This window comes from Anopheles stephensi, chromosome 3, assembly GCF_013141755.1.
Source record: "Anopheles stephensi strain Indian chromosome 3, UCI_ANSTEP_V1.0, whole genome shotgun sequence".
Taxonomy (NCBI): domain Eukaryota; kingdom Metazoa; phylum Arthropoda; class Insecta; order Diptera; family Culicidae; genus Anopheles; species Anopheles stephensi.
In genome coordinates, this window is record NC_050203.1 from 16,433,159 (window position 1) to 16,451,657 (window position 18,499).

The 18,499-nt window shown below is 45.9% G+C and overlaps 3 protein-coding genes across 7 annotated transcripts; all 3 read right to left on the reverse strand.

The window, feature by feature from the left end:
* Positions 1–893: 893 nt before the first annotated feature.
* LOC118512667 (adenosine deaminase 2-like) lies at positions 894–3,428 on the reverse strand. The gene is made up of 3 exons (XM_036057420.1): positions 2,626–3,428; positions 2,213–2,560; positions 894–1,571 (listed from the first exon to the last, which is right to left on the reverse strand). Exons 1-3 carry the CDS (start codon positions 3,316–3,318, stop codon positions 1,134–1,136), a joined length of 1,479 nt encoding a protein of 492 aa, XP_035913313.1. The 5' UTR covers positions 3,319–3,428; the 3' UTR covers positions 894–1,133.
* Positions 3,429–5,246: 1,818 nt separating this feature from the next.
* Positions 5,247–8,806, reverse strand: LOC118512666 (adenosine deaminase 2-like). 2 transcript variants are annotated; one of them, XM_036057418.1, is made up of 4 exons: positions 8,470–8,806; positions 6,460–7,219; positions 5,821–6,171; positions 5,247–5,749 (listed from the first exon to the last, which is right to left on the reverse strand). In XM_036057418.1, the coding sequence occupies exons 1-4, from the start codon at positions 8,547–8,549 to the stop codon at positions 5,300–5,302; spliced, it is 1,641 nt and encodes a 546-aa protein (XP_035913311.1). In that variant the 5' UTR covers positions 8,550–8,806; the 3' UTR covers positions 5,247–5,299. The 2 variants fall into 2 exon arrangements, with proteins under 2 accessions (XP_035913311.1, XP_035913312.1); XM_036057419.1 differs by lacking the exon at positions 8,470–8,806 and adding an exon at positions 7,742–8,409.
* A 2,424-nt stretch (positions 8,807–11,230) lies between these two features.
* Positions 11,231–18,019, reverse strand: LOC118512668. Of its 4 annotated transcripts, none has more exons than XR_004906333.1 (4): positions 17,276–18,019; positions 15,548–15,651; positions 11,721–12,121; positions 11,492–11,633 (listed from the first exon to the last, which is right to left on the reverse strand). XR_004906333.1 is itself a non-coding variant. In XM_036057421.1 (3 exons), the coding sequence occupies exons 1-3, from the start codon at positions 17,469–17,471 to the stop codon at positions 11,463–11,465; spliced, it is 471 nt and encodes a 156-aa protein (XP_035913314.1). In that variant the 5' UTR covers positions 17,472–18,012; the 3' UTR covers positions 11,231–11,462. The 4 variants fall into 4 exon arrangements, 1 of the variants encoding a protein (XP_035913314.1); XR_004906332.1 differs by having other exon boundaries at positions 11,494–11,633; positions 11,706–12,121; XR_004906334.1 differs by having other exon boundaries at positions 11,494–11,633; positions 11,706–12,097; positions 17,276–18,018.
* Between the last annotated feature and the right edge of the window lie 480 nt (positions 18,020–18,499).

Genomic DNA, 18,499 nt, shown 5'->3' on the forward strand with positions numbered 1-18,499 from the left:
AGTGGCTGTTTTGGACATTTTCTTTTCCTCTTGTGGTAGACTCTACCAACGCCATCTGGAGAAGGTAAATGGCGGCCACAACATAAAAAAAACCGATCCAAACAACTGCTTTTGGTCAGTCGGGACACGTTCGTCTCATTCCCAAGTCGTTGCTCGCCTCATAATATGACGATATTTTCATTTCCTTGAAACAGTGTTACCGCACGGCTCGGCACGACGACGGATTTTCCCCTCCCGCTTGGAAGGAGTTTTTCGCACTCACAGATGATCGTATCGTTCACCGGCGTTGTCCGACAGCTAAGGGACACCAATTTGTTGATGCCATCGAAGCGCTTTTTCTTCGTCGACCCCGTATCAAAAATGGTTCCCGCTGTGCCAGACACATACCAAGCAAGCAAATGAAAAAGAGCAAAAGACGTGAGAAAAAAAAGCAAGCTATGGTCGATGAACGAAGGTTTGGAAGTTGTGCACCGGAATGTGGCTCCCCGGGTGCTAAACATAGGATTTTATGATCAACATACGCTTGACCGAGAAGTCGAGTGCGCCGTGTCACGTCGAGGACAAACAGGAGCCCCTTTTTCACGGTGGACAAACAGGAGCGCATCACTCGGTCACATTGGTCCTTCAAAATGGAGTGTGGAGATGGTAAAGAGTGGTGAAGCTGGGGAGCTGGGGACGTCGCCCTCCATTCTCAAGAATGTGTGTTTATGGGCTGGAAGAGGTGAGTGAATTTGGTGACAGTATCGTTTAAGGTGAGAACATTTAATGCTGATGTCTCTTGAGCTGAGTGCGTGTCTCCAGCAGTTGACACTCCATTTCTTGCGGCGATAATGGAGTTCATTGAGAATTGCTTAATTTGGATTGTAATGATTCAACTCGAACTCTTGAAGAAATTGCTCTATAATACTCAGTTTTATTACTGGCCATGCCTTTTGAATAATTTTGAGTCTTTATACCCTCTATCCTAGGGCATAAGTCGTCCAACTGAATCGAATCCTTCGAATGATTTACGAGTAGCGAAATACTGATGTACTGATGGTTTTAATTTCAATCTCCCTACAAACATGTTCTTGTTTTGCCTCTCTCTCTCTCTCTCTCTCTCTCTCTCTCTCTCTTACTATCCCCAGCAAAGTCTAAAACTCTGCCGGAACAGTTTTGAGTGATTCCTGCACGAACTCGTTCCAGGCGCTGGTCCACTTCTGCCTAGCCGCATCCTTCTCAACGCCCTCCATCGAGCTGTACTCGATCGAGTTAAGGGCGAGCTGTTTCAGCAACCGTATGTCCGCCCGGGCCGATGCCAATCCCATGAAGGCGACAAAAAAGTCATGACTCAGTGGCGATGCACACCAGAAGGATGGGTCGTCCGACGACACGACCACCGGATAGTTGTCCGAGAAGTAGAACGCACCCGGATGGTTGCGGAAATCTTGCACCAACTTCAGCACCTGGTTCGAGATGGGATTGAGTTCGATGCATACTTGACGCTTCTTAATCTCTTCCAGTACGACCGGATGCTTTAGGGCGGCAAATCCGTGCCCGATGCGTTTCGTTCCCAGCAGGATGGCGTCGATCTGAAAGTTTGTTTGTTTGAAAAGATTATGTTTTATGTGATTTGTGTTGCTGGAGGTATTATTGAAGAACTTGGGATTTGGCGAACATTTTGAGTCTCTTTTCTGTATTTTAATTTTGAGATGGGATTGGTGGCATGGTAGTGCGTCAAATTCTTCATTGGAACTTATTATGGGTGCTGGACAATAGTATTAAGTCTCTTTTTTTTTCGATGAAATTCACATTAAAAATATTAATAACTAGACAACATCCTGACACATAACTGACATTGCATATGTCGCATACGATAGCTGTGCATAAGGAAGAATTAGATAATGAAATTGTCGAAAACTATAATTGCTTCCCCTATCAAAGTTTCCTATCCCAACGCCACGTGCAGTGAGTATGAAGTGGACCATTGATAAAAATCATATGGCAACAAGCAGTCCAGGGGTTTAATCGGCCTTTTGGTCTTATCATACATTTTTATCTGTGACGTGTTGGGCTTATGGTACAAACTCAACCACACACCCTTTAATATTCACCCATTTAATCTCATATTTTGGCATTGATCGTTCAATCGATCCACCTGTCACATTGCTCGTGGAGCATGAGTCGCGTTACCACGCTACACCATTGTTACGTATCTTATCTCTGCACTTACCAAGTTTTCATCCCGCCGTCCGGCCCAATTCGTTTCACCGGCATGGAAGAAGAAATTGATTGCCGGCGGTAGGGTGAGCAGTCGCTCGTTGAAATCTGTATGTGGTCGTCCAAGGTCTTCCTGGCCGACGAGGTCGAAGCCGGCAATAAAGTTCGGGAAGCGTTCCTTAAGCTTCTGCACCAGCGTAAGGTACCCGTCGAACGTGCTATCGTCACAGAACTTTAGCGGTGCGTAGATAAACTTAACGCCCGTGAACTTGGGATGCGCACGGAGAAACTTTTCCGACTGATCGACGTACATTTGAACGATGTCTTCGGGGCTGTATTTGCGATCGTCTAGATCGTACACCTAATATACATGACAGAATGGTAAGTTACTGGTTTTACGATGGGAACATGCTGTCATCTACTCACCGGCGGCAACAATCCTCGGAACTCCAAGTAAGTGACGTTATCGGCCAGCAACTCTTCCAAACACCCGTAGAAGTATTCTTCCCACACCGGGCGGTATGTCACCATTGGCTCGAAACAGATGAACAGTGCCATAAACTTGCGCCAAACATCGTTAATGTCTCGGTGAGCGTTTAGCGGGTCCTTCGTGTAAAGCGTGAACATCCGCCGGATCGCCTCGTCGTACGCTTGATCGCCCATCGAGCTTCGAATATCCGCCACCGAGCGCCATTCACCGTCAGCTGTCGGTTTGGTGCGTGAGAATTTGTACACCGGCATCGGATCTCCATCAGCCTGCGGAATGGTCCCACGCTGCCAGAGATGTTCGTGGCGTGTGGCTCGCACGATCAACTCCGTACTTCCGATGGCGGTATCGTGTGCATGCAAAACGCCACCTTTGGGCATCTTCTGGATCAACTTGAACAGAGGCGATGCGTTGATTCGCTCGAGCATCTCGAAGAAATGTCTTGCCGAAACAAGCTCGTACGGGTTCTCCACACCCTTGGCAAGTTCCTGCTGCTTGAGATGCATCACGTACCGGTTGAGTCGCTGCTCGTCGGCACTGAGCACCAGATCGGCACCGAGTCCACGACCCTGCTCCCGGTTCAAGAACTCCTCACGCTGCCGGCTAAACTCATCGTACGACGGGCGAGCCATTGGCGAAACAACAGCAACAACAAAAAAAGCCTTGACAAACCTGAACCTCTAGCTCCTTCGAAGCAGAAACGAAGCTCCCCGGAACGCGTTCGCGATAGTACTGAGTGGGGCACAATCGCGACCTACGCCAGAGAACCGATTCTTGAATTACAATGAAAAAGCAAAAAAATCACACGGCAGCATAAAGAAGCGCGCGGCAAGATAATTTCAATGCGATCTCCACCAGATATCGCGCCGTTCGACTGGTGTTGGTGTCGCCTTTTTCCCAACACCACCACTACCAATGGCTCGGTTCGGTTGGATGGACGTCATCGTTACGAGGTTCGTTCGGGGTGGCAAGATGGCAACTCGCATCCCCACCATGGCGTGGTTGATAATGCGGTAGATCGATGGGGTTGTGCCTGTCGGCAAAAGTTCGCTGGTGGGGAGTTTGGTGGATTATCAGAACCAACCACACTCCCACACAAACAGCCCCACAACCGAGATGGGTTGGTTTGTGCAGAATTCATTGACAGAAGCTTCCGACCTGCCCGGCCTCGAGTTGACGCGATGTCCGGTGTGTGTGCGTGTGTGGAAAGAAGGGTGACGCTGTGTTTATTTTATTATTGTTGCCAAACAAACAAACAAACCGTTGTGTTTGTTGCTTGTTTGCTGCCACGTTCATTCGTACACTTATCATTCGCCCATTTCGCACCTCACCGTGTCTCGATTGTGGATTAAAAATAATAGTAGCCGTTTTGTTGTGGTGTAGTTGTTTTTGTTGCTCTCGCTTTCGGAATGTGCAATGCTCTCACTTTTTCTTTGCTATGTATTCTGACACTTTTGCTGTGACGGTTGATACGTGTGGTTCGGGGCAGATAAGACTCTCTGGGACAGGGAATGGGAAACGACCATGCGGTCGGACTAGTAAGCGATTGTTTAAGGTTTTGTAGTACGAGATACGGGGGGGTCGAGTTTTTATTATGAGTGGTGAGCAAAAAAAGGCAATCAATCAGCGGGAAATTGTGGAGCCACTTTAGGCATTCGTAAAGTTTAGGGATTAAGCATCTGCTTTATCTCACAAAGGTAAGATATTACTTTTAATGTAATTATAGCAAGTTTTCTTCTTACAGTAATTCCGATTTTGTAGCGTGATTTTCGTCTAAGTAACAGCAATAACAATTTTGTACAGAATGTCACATAGTAATGAAGCGCAGTGGCTGGACACTTTGTTTCCTTTTCGGATCTAGTTCTAACCTAGGACGGAGCTGTCCGGTGGTAGATGCCATCTCCACAGGGCTAGACCGAGGATCGCATCACACCAGAAATGCTGGTCGAGAGTTTTCGAGGTTGTAAAGCCTAAGAAGTTAAGACTCAGCGACGCACCAGATCCACGATATTCGAGGTTCCTTTTGTTGGATAGTTGATTCTTGATAGTTCACCCTTGAATGATGATATTGGACCACAGATTGTGAGCCAACCAGCCCAACGTCTTCAATAAAGTCATAAAGAATAGGTACTTGGTAGATGAATCTCGAACCAGATTACATGATGATTGAGTAGGAATGCTTAGCCTTTTTTCCGAGGTTTTCCATGAGAAACATTGTATCTAAAATCGCTTGTTTGTTAAGTGTTGTATCGATATTTTTAGCTTGAAAAATGTATTCACTCGCTTTGACCGTATGATAGAGAGAAGAAGGCATAATTTACACTAAAAAACTTACATTACAAACATTATTCTTAAATTCATATGAAATCCATACAAAAGAGAAGACCACTTTTTTCATAAAACGTCTGAAACTGCATTCACGCTTCTATCTCAATCAATGCTAGAGCACTATAAAGAATATAAAAAAGCAATTCCACTCAGTAAACATCGTTGTAGTAACGAGCACATTCCACTCCAAACACTAATATCGGATGTGTAATAGCAGAAAATATCGAGCGAGTGCCCACGTTCATGTCTCCGTCTGGACCATGCTATATTTTCCGAAATATCCACTCACACTTCATTTCGCTTCTCTGCTAATATCTGTGCCGCTTTCGCGTCGATAAAATCGTTCCAAGACCGGTCGAATATTGCTTCCGCCGCTCGCTTATCCTGCTCGTTCATTAAGCTGTAGCGTAAAGAGTTAAGGGCCAGCTGCTTCAGTACTCGCAGATCCTGATACACCCCGGTCATGCCCAGAAACGCCATGTAGAAGTCGTGGCTGAGTGGGGCCGCACGCCAGAAGGACGGATCGTCCGACGACACGACCAGCGGGAAGTTGGACGCGAGCAGAATGGCTGCCGGATGGTTCCGATAATCGGCCACCAGCTTGAGCACCTGATTGGACACCGGGTTGATTTCGACACAGATGTCTTGGTCCTTCACCATCTTCAGCAGGACCGGATGCTTGAGCAGCGCGTACCCATGCCCGATACGTTTCGTGCCGAGCAGCACGGCATCGAACTGGGTGCGTTTAGAGAAGAAAATGTTAAGAGTGGTCGCAAAAACAAAAAACTGAACTGTGGTGTACGTACCAAGTTATCGTCCGACGGCATACCGTGCCAGTTAGTTTCGCCCGCATGAAACACGAAGTTAATGGACGCAGGCAAGTTCAAGAGCTTCGGGACCAGCTCGTACAGTGTACGGCTTCCGTCCTCCTGGCCGACCAGGTCAAACCCGACAACGTAGTCACCGTACTGGCGGTGCAACCGTTCGGCAAGCTTTAAATATTGATCCACCGTTTGGTCGTCCGCGATCCGCATCGGTGCGTAGATGAACTTTGCGCCGGCGAACCGTGGATGGGCGACCTTGAATTCCTCCGTGATTGTACGGTAGATTTCCACCACATCCTCGGGCGTGTAGGTGTTACCGTCTAGGTCGTAAAGCTGCAAACGGTTTGAAAGCTGATTAGACTCATTTATCCCATTCTGAGCTAGTAACTGTTCCCAAAATATCTAGAATGTTGAATGTTGAACGCCTTTGTTCGCCACGCCATGAGACACTTACGGTGGGCCACGTTACATCACCATGAACAACTCATTCACCTGTCTGTCTGTTGGCCCTCACTAGCAACAAAAACGCCATCCATCATCAACGATGATGACAGCGAAATAGAGTCCAAAATCCGTCTCAAGTTCACTCGTCCAATCTATTCTCCGTATCTTTGTGCTTACCGTTGGCAGCAATCCCCGAAATTCCAAGTACATCACATTATCCTCGTAGAACTCTCGCAGCGCCTCCCGGAAGTAATGCTCCCAGACGGGCTTGTACGTGACGATGGGGTTGAGGGCAAGAAAAATCCTGCTGAACCGGTTCCACACATCGTTGATGCTGCGGTACGCCCGCTGTGGATCCTCCTCGTACAGTGAAAACAGACGACGGATCTGTTCATCGTACCGCTCGGCACCCATCCGGTTCCGTACGGTAGACACCGGTTCCCAGCCGGCATCGCCAGTCGTAGGTTTGGAGCGTGAAAAGCGAAACTCGGGATCGTGCCCTTCGGTGAAGTTACCCCGCTGCCAAAGGTCGGTAAAGTACGTCGCGTTCACGATTACTTCCGTGCTGGCCAGTGCGGTATCGTGCGCATGCAGCACGGCACCTTTGGGCATCGCGCGAATAAACTGAAACAGTGGCGAACGGTTGATTTGGTCCAGCACTTCAAAGAAATGGCGTGCCGGTGAAAATTTGTACGGATCGATGTAGCCTAGTGATAGTTCGTCTATTTTCAGCTCCATCAGCTGATTGTTGACGATGGACTCGTTTGCAGTCAGCACTATGGAGGAGCCAAAGCCTTGGTCTGCCTCTTGGAGAGTTAGCAGGCTACGCTGGTATTTGTAGTCGTCGGGCGATTGGCGTGTGGGTCGCTCGATGATCGTATGTGCCTCCGGGGTGGTGAGCAGGGACAGTAAACAGCATGCTAGCAACATGCCAACGCTTTGAAGGGGGAGAGATATTTAGGGAGGAAGATAGAGAGAGAAAGAATGGCAATTATGAGCTACCGTTATGCAAAATGAGCTCGTTTGTGGTTTTTGGGTAAACCATCCCACTTTTCGGCAAGGTTAATGGAGAACCTTGACCTGTCGTTTGTAGTTGCATTGGAAAGAGGTCTTCACTACCTTCAAGGACATACCGGCCATATAATGTCTTACTGAGTCTTACATTATATGGCCGGTTTTCCAATGTTTTAGACACCGCGAGGAATATTTCTTCCTCATTGAGCCTAAGCATTAATCGAGATGAATTCTAGATGAGTTATGCCTGATTGCTGGAAAGTTTTGATTCGTGACATTCGATTCTCGACCTGCAGGGTGTTATACAGACTCCAATTTAATCCTTGGGACATCTTGTCGCTAGATTTGACAGGTGTTGTTTTCGAATTGAAATAAGGAGCCTAATACTGTTGATACATTACGGAGTTAGTTGCCATAGTTTAAGAAGTTACTTGCCGGGACTTACTTCAAGGAAAACTTAAACTTAAGCACTTGATTAAGTTTTGAACCAACTCCATGCACAGCTCACTAAACTATTTATATACAGGGATTCTTCAAACTATGTCGTTATGCCTGTTAAACTCTCTCACCCGTTTTTCAATTCTTTACGGCCTGGAACATGCTTTTATGCCCATCGCCAACATACAAAGCTCCTAACCGTGTCATACAAAGCTCCTATCGCTCACTGCTCCAATTTGCAAACACGGGGCACATGATTTGTTTGTGCAGCATCAACCGTTGATTGTGTGCAGTTCCTGCGATCGAGCGACAAGCAAACAAAAAAAACAGGAAAATGGAATATCGAAAATATGCCACCGATTTGCTACACGTCACATTCACACACACATGCACTCGTGAAAACTCTCCGCGAAACGGAAGAATATGACCAAAAATCGGGACGCCCTTTTTTGCTGGTGCCGCCGTTGTCAGGCTGCAAATTTGTAGCAATCGGATGCAACCGTACGTCCGGCGGTATGCATGTTTGAAATCTGTCAGCGTGCAAAATCACCACGAAATGCCGTCAATCAGGGGCGAAATTTTCGAAAGTCACAACCAAAGGCCTCCTCGCGTGTGAACTTCATGGCAGTGCACCTTTTCTTCTCCATCCTAATGGTGGTTCTTGTTCATTGTTGAAATGGTGGGAAAAACACACACACACACACCGAACAACCCACCCACCACGTACGCACGTACCTGATCGAGCACGTCACTGATGGTTGAAAAACGACCCTGCCACAACGGTACGATGTCGACGTTTTCTTTGTGAACGCCATCGCAATTTGTACGCTAGAGCACAGAAGAGTAGCAAAAAAACAAAAACCTTCGCCGTTCAATCGAACCGTTCAATTTCACTGTGATCTTTTTGATCTCTTAATCAAGCGTGAGTGCTCGACCAACGGAATGCTTCGGCCACGGGTTTTAGTCCCTTTCCCGACACTAGGTTCGAAAAGTCAACCGCTTTTGCCCGACCGGGACACGGTGGATGATTCGTGGCCGGCTGCCGCGTACCAACTGACACTGGGACAGTGTGGATTGAGGTGCTGTACTTGCTTGTTGTACCGCATCATTGCACGTGTGCGTGAGTGCAAGACAATCTGGAGCACTGTTCGGTGGTTCGGCAAAGGCCCCCAAAACCTCCTGTGTGATGCTCACTAATAGGTGCCCATGCTGGTACAGAGGGCATGATAGTATGCGTACTCATTGATCACAAATGCTTGCCTACCTCCCATCCCCCCCTTGTGAGCATACGATTATGTACGTGGTTGTGTGTACAGCTGATGCTGTACGTTATGTTCGAAATGTGCCGCAACTCGTATACAAATAAGCGGTCGATTGGTGATAAGGTACCGGGTAAGGTGTTGAATTTCCCGCCGCAAAAGGGTCAGTAACCGTGCGATTATGACGTTACGATTCGTTTTGTTTTTTTTTATTTTTTTATTACTTTCACTACAACAACATTAATTTGGTTTGGCAATTAGTTGGAAAAATGACGTGACGGCTATTCAAAGTGATTTTTATATTAAATAGGATGAACGCATCTACCCCGTTTATGAAGGCGTAGCAGGAGCAACATCAACCATGAAGAAGTAAGTAGTTGTACGAGAATATAGGAAGAAAAATAAATGTATGGTGTGACATACTGTTTTATTCCAGTCAATCAATCAACGATGTTGCTCCATTTAAAATTGATTGTTTAATTTTAACCATGACTCCATCTTGACAACCAAAACAGATCTTATGAGCAGATGCTTTTCTTGTGATAACGTTAGATCAAAAGAGCTAGTATGACGCGAATGCTAGTATTGGGACAGTAGCATTATCGGTCAAGAATTTGTGTGAAGAGTCTTAGGTATGTTTTGTCAAAATCCTTTGGACGCCAGTAAACCTCTCTATTATTGTCGATAAGATGGAAAGGAACAGATTCTCATTGATCTGGTTGTAGATTCGCTCTCGTATTCTTATTTATCATTTATTTATATTTCTTTTTTTATAACTTACTGACTCACTTTTCAAGCTCTACATCCGCTTACCGCTCATGATTTAGTGTCGTCATCTGTCAATCCATTTTCGCGGCCATTGTGGTGGACAAATCAACGCCATTACTCCATTTCAACTTGGGCCTACCAAGCTTCCTTTGTTGGTGTGGACGGTCTTAAAAAACTTTACGGGCTGGGTCGTTGGGGGTCGTTCTCATGACAAGACTAGTCCATCGGAGCCTGGTGAGTCCACTTCGTTGCACGATGGTGAGATCGCCGTACATTTCTTGGTGCTTGTCATTGAAGTAACTCCTCTGATGTTTTTCTACATATTTGGGGTCAAAAATCCTTCTGATTAAGTCAATTTTGGACAGGGTTCATGTCTCAAAGGCGTATGGGAGTTCTCAAACTATAAATGTTCTAAAGAGAACGGCGGTCTAAAGAGAAGCGACTCTTCACAAGGTAGGACCGGCGTTCCAAACCCATTTAGACAACCACCCCGTACGCAAGGCTTGACTTCTTTAATAAGGGTCACAGATAGCCAAAGATGGCTAGCCGAGGCCTTTCGAGGTTGTAGTGACAAGGAAGAAGCAGAGAGTCCTAGCTTCGCCTGTTGTGACAAGTATTTTGAGTGGAGAAGTTTCTTCAGGCTGTATGTAATATGACTGGTTGGCAGCAAGAACCATTGCTCGTAACATTATGCTTGTTGTCGGTGGTGACTTTTGACCGAAGATAGGAGAAGTTTTCGACAACTTCAAATATGTTTACAATGCACACCGAAATTAATCCGTCTTGAATATGATTTGGAATAAATAAATTAGCCTCTATCTAAAGGTGTTCATGCCAATTTAACTCATAAATGTTCAAGAGAAAAAGGTTATGTTATTGTAAACAGCATCGCAGTTTTACTCAAATATAACCTGTTATTGGATATTATGATGGGTACAATGACCATTAATTAAATGTTAATAACCCACAAACAAACTCACAGTCACTTCTACATCCAGTTCTAGGAAAATCGGAAGGAAGGCTTACAAGCATGCCGGGTGTTTTTTCCTCTGTCTCGCTCATTTATTTATGTACAGTCGATAATTGCAATTCAATGAAAACAGAAACCCCATTATCGCGGATATAATGCCAGCTTACACGATTAGCTTCATTTAATTGGGTGACCGTGGGTCAACACATGCGACCAGAGTTCACGATCAGCTGAAATATTCCGTCCCACCGGACACGTAGCCGGGAAAGCCTAAAGCACAGTTCGGATTGACTACTTGGCCTCGCTCAGCTACCGGAACAGAGGTACATTTACAATGTCATCAACGAGGACCTCGTAGTGGTTGTGATTAAACGTTTAACGATTAGGGTTGATGTTTGCACTGTCGTTGGAGTTTTGGCACGGAACACAAGAACTGCATAAAAACCGCACGTAAAAACACACACGCGCGACTGATGCGCCTCCAAAACCTGGGGGTGGCTTAATTGATTTAGCAATTTGCTCTTGGTTTTATTGATGTTAATTTCGTCAACATGTGGTTTCGGTTGGTGAGCACGCTGGGACAGTCAATGCCGAAGCAGCATCACCAGGCTCGATACATGTTTGTCCCAATTTTTTTTTTGAATGTTTTCGCTACTTTGTTTGCGTTGCCTTGCTTTCAACGGTCTTATTTACACACCCAGCACCTGATGTTGTTTGGCCGGTCGGAAAGTTCAGAACGGGCAGCAAATGTTACCGACATCGTCCGGGTGGAAACACCAGCCGGAGGGAAAGCAAATCACATTCAGCGCCACAAACGCGTACACGTCCACCTCCGACAGACCGTAAGCGATCATAAAATGATCCAACAGGTTGGTGGAAAAATTTTCCGGCTCGAGCGCATCCTGAAACGAAAGGTGCGGCGGTTTAGTCTGTTAGAAGTTGGGTCGGTTCGTTCTCGTGGGGATGGGATTTACAGGAAATTTAACTACCACGAAGCTTTCATGCATGGATGGTAAAAGCAAGCAGCAGCAGCACAGGTGAAGCTGTATGAAGCAATTCTCGTGTGTGTGTGTTTGTGTGGGGGTTAGATGACGTTATTTTCGCTGCATATATATCCTGGCTGGTAAGCACTGGCCATCGATGGATGCCCGGTGGTGGTACCCGGGGTTTTTCTTCAGAAAGGGCAGCAGATGTTACCGATGTCACTCGTGTCGATGCATCCGGACCGGTAGCAGACGATCGAATATCTAATGAACGACGACCCAACGACGACGACGGACGGCGTCAGCTTGGTACCATTGGCTTCCTCCAGCAGTTGCAGCAACGAGCCCGTACCCTGTTGATCGCCTGGTTCCGTTCGGTTTTGCTGCGAAAGAGATGAAAAGCTGGCCTGTTGAGCCCGAACGCAAATGGGTTGTTTTTAATGAAATGCCGGCACCGTTTTAGCTTCCAGCTAAATGTTCCATTTTTTGACGACCACGACGACAGTTCTGCTGCACCAACTACACCAATTACGCTCCAATGAAATGTGATCCGATGACAGTCAAGCAAGATGAAACGGGTAATGGTTGGGAAGAAAGCTGATTGCTTTCTTCAGAACTTCCGGCTTGTTCGGGGGGCGAAGGATGATAAATTATTCCGCATCGCGCAGTATGTTAAATGAAAAATCTATATTAATCAACATTCCAATTCCCATCCGGCGAAGGAAATTCGCGCGGAAAAAAGGGGTGATCGAGAGGCAGGACGAGCACACACGTAGAGACACATTTGGACACGAGAAGTCAAAAACGACGCCCGGAACCGTAAACGGATGCAGCTGTTTGTATGTGTTTAAGGTTGGTTCTGGCCGCATTCTGGAGCATCGGGGAATGATGCGAAATGGGAAGAATCATAGCAGCATCCGTTGGTCCGTTATCGAGCTGACAGGAAGTCATTATCGATTCACCGGGTGCAAGGACTTTCATCGATTGAGCATTGACGTTTGCGAGCTAGTGGACGACGCCTGCATACTCATTTGGTCGGAGCTGGTTTTATTTTTGCAGCAGAGAATTGGGTAGGAAAAGGAGTTTAGTACATGCAGCGAAGTGTAAATGGATTTCGGAACGGTTGGACGATTGACTTGTTGATGTTAGGTGATGAATTTTCCGATCGTTTAACAAATATTTACTCCACGAGTTTGTATAAAGCGGGTTGATTTATAGAAGCTTTACTAGTATTCATCAATAGTCTTTTTCTTCTTCTTTTTTTGCCTAACGACCTCTTAGGTGATCTCTTATGTGAAGTCCTCACTACGGGGGAACAGCCCAGATGGGATTTGAAGCCCGGTTCAGCCATGTAAATGCCGGCACCATTTTCGCATCTTTTACTGGGCCGCCCGAATAGTCAGGAAGAGGATTCTTTGTTGCTTAAATTACGGTTGGGAAAATCGGCTGATATTTCCAAACCCAACACGAATCAAATAAAATTGTTCTTGTCTATACGAGTCTAGAATAATATCCTCCTATACTTGTTGAGGATCTTCAATCTTCCATCTCTCAATGATCTAGGGTTAACCCTTCTTTATCTGATCTTTGACTAGTCATATCGTCGGCAAATGATATTTGATAAGATCTATTATCCTATTCTGTTTAAAATACCGACATACACTAATGAACCCAAATGAACACCTTCCTCAGTTAGCATGAATGCCGAAGGGACGGTTTAATTCTAGCTTTACTCAATTTTTTTGGGAACAATACTGATTTGCTACAGTGCGGAATATTTCTATTAACTAATGTTAATACGCTCCTAAAATTTAACCTTCTCGCTAGTGAAGCAAAACGTACCGAATGAGTTTTTCCTGCTTTCATCAACCGAACCGTTGCCATCATAACGAACGTCGCTCGTCATAACACCGTCTATTATTGGAATAAGAATCGCCACAAGGGTCACAATCGACCTGCATCCTGTACCATGTTCCTCAGAGAAGACGCTTTTAAGTGAGGTTATAAAATTTCTCCCCTCCAACTTGGGAGCCACACTTTACGACCCTGTGCTGATACCGTGCTGGCAAAGACGGTTCGTCTGCTGCAATCCTGACCATCACCCATGGATAGGCCACAACCTTGAGCGAGCATGCTTTCGGTTGCTGCGACTCGACGACGGACGGTAACTGCAGCAAGACGTTCTCACTCGCGTTGCTTATATTATAGATTGAGGAAAATTAATTTATATTTAAATTTTCATCTTTGCCGCTAGACGCGCCAAGAAGGTCCTCGGCCAGGTCAGCCGGATCATTGCCAGCGATGCTCACATGAAACCGGGAGTACGGATCGTTCGCACCGGAACGGTTGACGCCATTGTGGACGGATTAAGACGCCGATCTTCGTCACACAAGGGTACGGCGCAAGCAGCCCCTAGCGCGACAGTCTGGAGAGCGCACCGTTCGCAAGCGATGGAACCGCATCGGCAACGTCGAACCACTCGAGCAAGACATGCGGTGCGGAGCAAGTTTTTATGGGGCCATTTTTGGCCGCCCACGGTGTCCTGATAAAGGCAAGGCGGTAATGCTGCTTTATCGGGCTAGCACCGAGAATGAGTTTTTAGCTGGATATGTGTGTATGGGGGGTGAAATGCAAGACATTGCGACCCAACCGGTACAGACCGAAGGGACAGCTTTAATGAACTGTGCAAATTGATTCCGGTGAAACTGCGCTAACTTTTGGGCAAACTTTCGGCGGCCAAAGTGACGTAGCGCTGTGTCGTACCATTTCTGGTCTGGGCGTCAATGGGAGACAAAGGCGACAGACAATCGGCAAACGTTGTAGTTGGAAAGCTATTCCGGTACGGGTGAGTCAGATGCAGAACTTTGGGCGAATCGGAAAAGGGTACTGCTGGTGGTCTGAAAACTTTTCTCCACTCGGATGGTGGTTTCAACTAGCCAGTGGATTAGTTTTTGTCAAGTTCTGTGACGCTATTCGTCATCGTCGGTATCGTTGGCGTTTGGGGTTGAATTGAGTGCAAGTGTTAATGCAGCATGCGGATGTGTGCTGGGTTTCGGTTAGTTAGCAACTTTGTCATTTTGGATAGTGCTCGGCTCGATATTTATACCGATAGCCTGGAGGGCTCTGTGTTTGATCAGTGGATTATATATTGAAAACAGTTTGCAATTAGTTTTTCCGAGAACATATGTATTGATTTTTGGGAGCATACAGGGAATGTTGACTCGACGTGACTGTAAAGCGAATGTAGAGTGGCTGAACTAGACAAGTCAGCTGGGCTGAATCGAACAGCTAGTTGTTTAAATTGGTCCTTAAATACAGATTTGCACTTTACTTGTTGAAATGCACTTTCTTCGTTGAAATACTGAATTTTAATTGATGATGAAATCTCTTTGAAATCTAGTTTAGCAAAAAACTGATCATTCGCAACGATTTCAGACAGCTTACCAACAAATCCAAATACTCTCCGAGCAGGAATCGTGTGACACAAGCAAAGAAAGAAAAACAGAGCGGAATGGCAAGAAAAGTCCAAAAAAAAAGGCTATGACTTTTCCTCGTTTTTCCGACCTCCTATTCCACATTTCCTTACAGTTCTGGCACATTGCCATCAACAGTCGATGGAGCAATCGTTGACCCCTTTTTCCATCCTATCCCATTGGTTGTGTTGGGTTCGAAAAATAATATTATGATTGAGGAAAATGATTGTCCCGGTCACGATTACCCGGACCAATACGACCGATGAAAGGAGTAAAAGCGAACGAACCGAGGCACCTCGCATTTCCATCACCGCATCAAGCATTGTCCTGTCTGTCTCCAGCTTCCAGCTCTATGCTTACCTGGTAGGTAACGAACTCAAAGTCCTTCGGTATGCTGCTCGTGTGGTGAGGTAAACGCCCTTCCAGGGCACGGTCCAGATGGTATTTGATGAAGTTTTCACGATCTGCAGAAGAAATTGCGTTAAGTCACTGAATCAAGAGTCGGATAATGATTGATGCTTTGTGCAGGATTTTAGCGCCGGGATGGACGCCGAACGTCTGCAGCATTGGCTATTGGCTCTAATCAATCTTAGTCCGGGCATACTGTTTCTCTTTGCAACTGTGTGTGTGTGTGTGTGTTTTTTTTTTGGGATGGTGTTTGCAGCTTTTTGCCAACTTTGTCCCATTAGTTGGGCTACGGATTCAGCAGTGTCCAAGGTAGTTGTTTGATGGGTTGCTGTCTGACAGGTGAGGCTGACTCAAGGTGATTTCTTAACTAGATAATTGATGAAGCGATTGTTGGTAAATCTTGGCCTTCCATTAATTAGAAGTAAATTAATTGAGTTTGGATTTGAAAATGTTAGACGCCCGGGTGAAGAAAACTCTACGAATTTATTAATTACTCTTAATCCAGTGGTCGGCAAAGTATGGCATATAGTATTTTTGATTTCAGGTATTCAACTGTACAAATTCATCGATTTTATATAAATAGTGCTAATAAATTTCTTCTCTAAAAGGCAACAGTTGTAATCAATCAATATGCAAAATAACAAAATTCAAAAGGATATAAATTTAAAACTAAAATTAATTTACATACAGATCAAACATTAAGTTCTTTAAAATATTATGTATAGAAATTTAATATTTGTTAATTCCATTCATCTTTAAAAAATATCAAACATAGCAATATCTAAAACATTGACTTTTTTTAACTGTTTTATCAATTCTTCAACTATAAATTGCCGACCTCTGGCACAGTTGATGCATATCGATAAAAAAATGAATTTATTGAAATTGTTACCACAAATTAATTTAATCAAACAAATCTCAACTATTTTACTGACTTTTCTACGTGTCATAAAGCATTCCTCCATTTTACTAAAAATACTTGTCACACAAAATGGCGCCCGTAAGCATGAGTAAAAATATCTCAACACCAATCGACGTGAATCATGCGTTCAAATAACCCGGTCCGAAATTGATCGATCAAAGCCTAGCTCCGCCAATAAATCATTCCACCAGCAATGGCCAAAACACGTGAACCGTTTGTGAATGATAAGAGGGGGTTGATAATTAAATAGAAAGATAAACAGAAAATCCATAATTGTTTATCGAAGGCGTCTAATTGAATTGGGCGAGAGAAGAGCGAAACAGCTTTATCTTTCTCGCTAATGCTCTCTCGCTCCCGACTGGATTGAAGCTCGATTCGAAATGATCCTCTTCCCTTACGATCAGCACCGGTATTGGGAAGATTGCTAGCGCTAATGACGATTCTAATGTATCATTTTGAATCACCATCAGTATGTAGAGCGGCATCGGGATTGCAATAATTGCATACGCCTGCAGCCGTGCGTGGCGAATGTGGCCCGCTTAGGGGAAACTAATTCCAGAATTCATCGGAAGTTAGCAGAAGCCCGGCCATCGCTGGACCGTTCCGCAATTAAAACTAATAAAAGCAGTTGAAAGTTGGTCAAGGAGGCGCCTTGGCCTTGTTGCTGGTCCGCAGCCGTTCAAGAAAGCTGCTGGCTCGCTGGACACGCTCGTCTTCACGTTCTTTTCTCGCCTGCATGCGGCCTTCCGTTCGCTTACCTTCCGGTGCAACGGCATCAAAGTAGAGCTGGGCGGGCGTGGTTGTCGATTTGCCCAGCGCTACATTCCGCTGCCGGTGGACCGTGCTGGCCCCATTTGCGGTGCAAAGTTTTCCCACTAATCCAATGGCAATCAACAGGATGCCGGCCACACCCAGGCCCGGCTTGGCTGGGCGACGTTCTCGATGGCGCACCATGGTCGTTTAGACGAGTCGTATTGCACACACACACAACTTCACTCACACGTAGCCCACAAAACACGCTTCTGGAATGCACTTCACCGAGGTTGACCGAGCGGGCCGTTGGAAAATCTGGATCCCTTTTTCACACGCACACAAGGATAATGAGCGAATAATGGTTGCGGCTCGACACGGCACTGAGCCACTGAGTCGATCAGGCTTTCGTCCTGTTTCCGTCTTGGTGGAAGGTTTGAATGGAAGATGAAGGTATTAATTACACACACACACACTGGGGTTCACAAGGATGGGCTTCGTAAAACCGAACCGAAGAACGATTCGATAATTGACACACGCATTCACGCACGAGTTGACTTCGAAGGGAAAGTTCCTAAGAAAGCGAGCAGCAATCTTCGGAAACTACACTAATTGACTTTTAGTTTCAGGGAACAGACACCATCTACCCTTAGAAAGGTGTGGACACGATACGGAAGAGAGTGCAGGGAATCGACACTTGTTGTTTACGGCACGCCACAAACCGTTCAATTGAGGCCGTTCGTACACTCTCTACCCTGTTAAGAGGTGGGACTCGCAAAACGGTTGAGCCTTCTGGATCAAGATAATCGCCGTAGATGAGAGCTTTCCGTGGGCCGAGAAGGGGGTTCCGTGGCGCGTGGGGGCGGTGGAGGAGCAGTGTGATATGGGATTTTATGAGCCTTCTCGATGGCAAACACACACACACTGTCGTTGGCTTTGTTTTTGGGCTCATAAAATCATTAATTGCCAATGCCACGGTGTTGAGTCGTCTGGTGTGACTTCTCCCTACCGTTTCGAGGCTGGAAGCAAACGAGAGGGAGAGGTGAGAGGGTGGACGATCGGAAGAGGACAGTAATTAATGATGGGTCACCGAGACGGGAAATCGAAACCCGGTAACGCAGCGGCTCGTTTAATTGTGTGCGAAAAGCGACTGGAGGACAACGGCGGACCAAAAAAAAAGGCGATGGATTGAAGAAAAGGAAGAAACAGGATGTGTCCTGTGTGGAGCGGGA

What these genes read in the sequence shown, in the direction of transcription:
- LOC118512667 (XM_036057420.1), bottom strand. Translation starts at nt 3,318, where the DNA reads ATGGCTCGCCCGTCGTACGATGAGTTTAGCCGGCAGCGTGAGGAGTTC. An exon ending in TCCGAGGATTGTTGCCGCCG is followed by an intron (nt 2,561 to 2,625) that starts GTGAGTAGATGA and finishes CATGTATATTAG; the next exon opens with GTGTACGATCTAGACGATCG. An exon ending in GACGGCGGGATGAAAACTTG is followed by an intron (nt 1,572 to 2,212) that starts GTAAGTGCAGAG and finishes ACAAACTTTCAG; the next exon opens with ATCGACGCCATCCTGCTGGG.
- LOC118512666 (XM_036057418.1), bottom strand. Translation starts at nt 8,549, where the DNA reads ATGGCGTTCACAAAGAAAACGTCGACATCGTACCGTTGTGGCAGGGTC. An exon ending in TCAGTGACGTGCTCGATCAG is followed by an intron (nt 7,220 to 8,469) that starts GTACGTGCGTAC and finishes CCCCCTTCAAAG; the next exon opens with CGTTGGCATGTTGCTAGCAT. An exon ending in TTCGGGGATTGCTGCCAACG is followed by an intron (nt 6,172 to 6,459) that starts GTAAGCACAAAG and finishes AACCGTTTGCAG; the next exon opens with CTTTACGACCTAGACGGTAA.
- LOC118512668 (XM_036057421.1), bottom strand. Translation starts at nt 17,471, where the DNA reads ATGGTGCGCCATCGAGAACGTCGCCCAGCCAAGCCGGGCCTGGGTGTG. An exon ending in TGATGCCGTTGCACCGGAAG is followed by an intron (nt 15,652 to 17,275) that starts GTAAGCGAACGG and finishes TTTCTTCTGCAG; the next exon opens with ATCGTGAAAACTTCATCAAA. An exon ending in TTGAGTTCGTTACCTACCAG is followed by an intron (nt 11,634 to 15,547) that starts GTAAGCATAGAG and finishes CTTTCGTTTCAG; the next exon opens with GATGCGCTCGAGCCGGAAAA.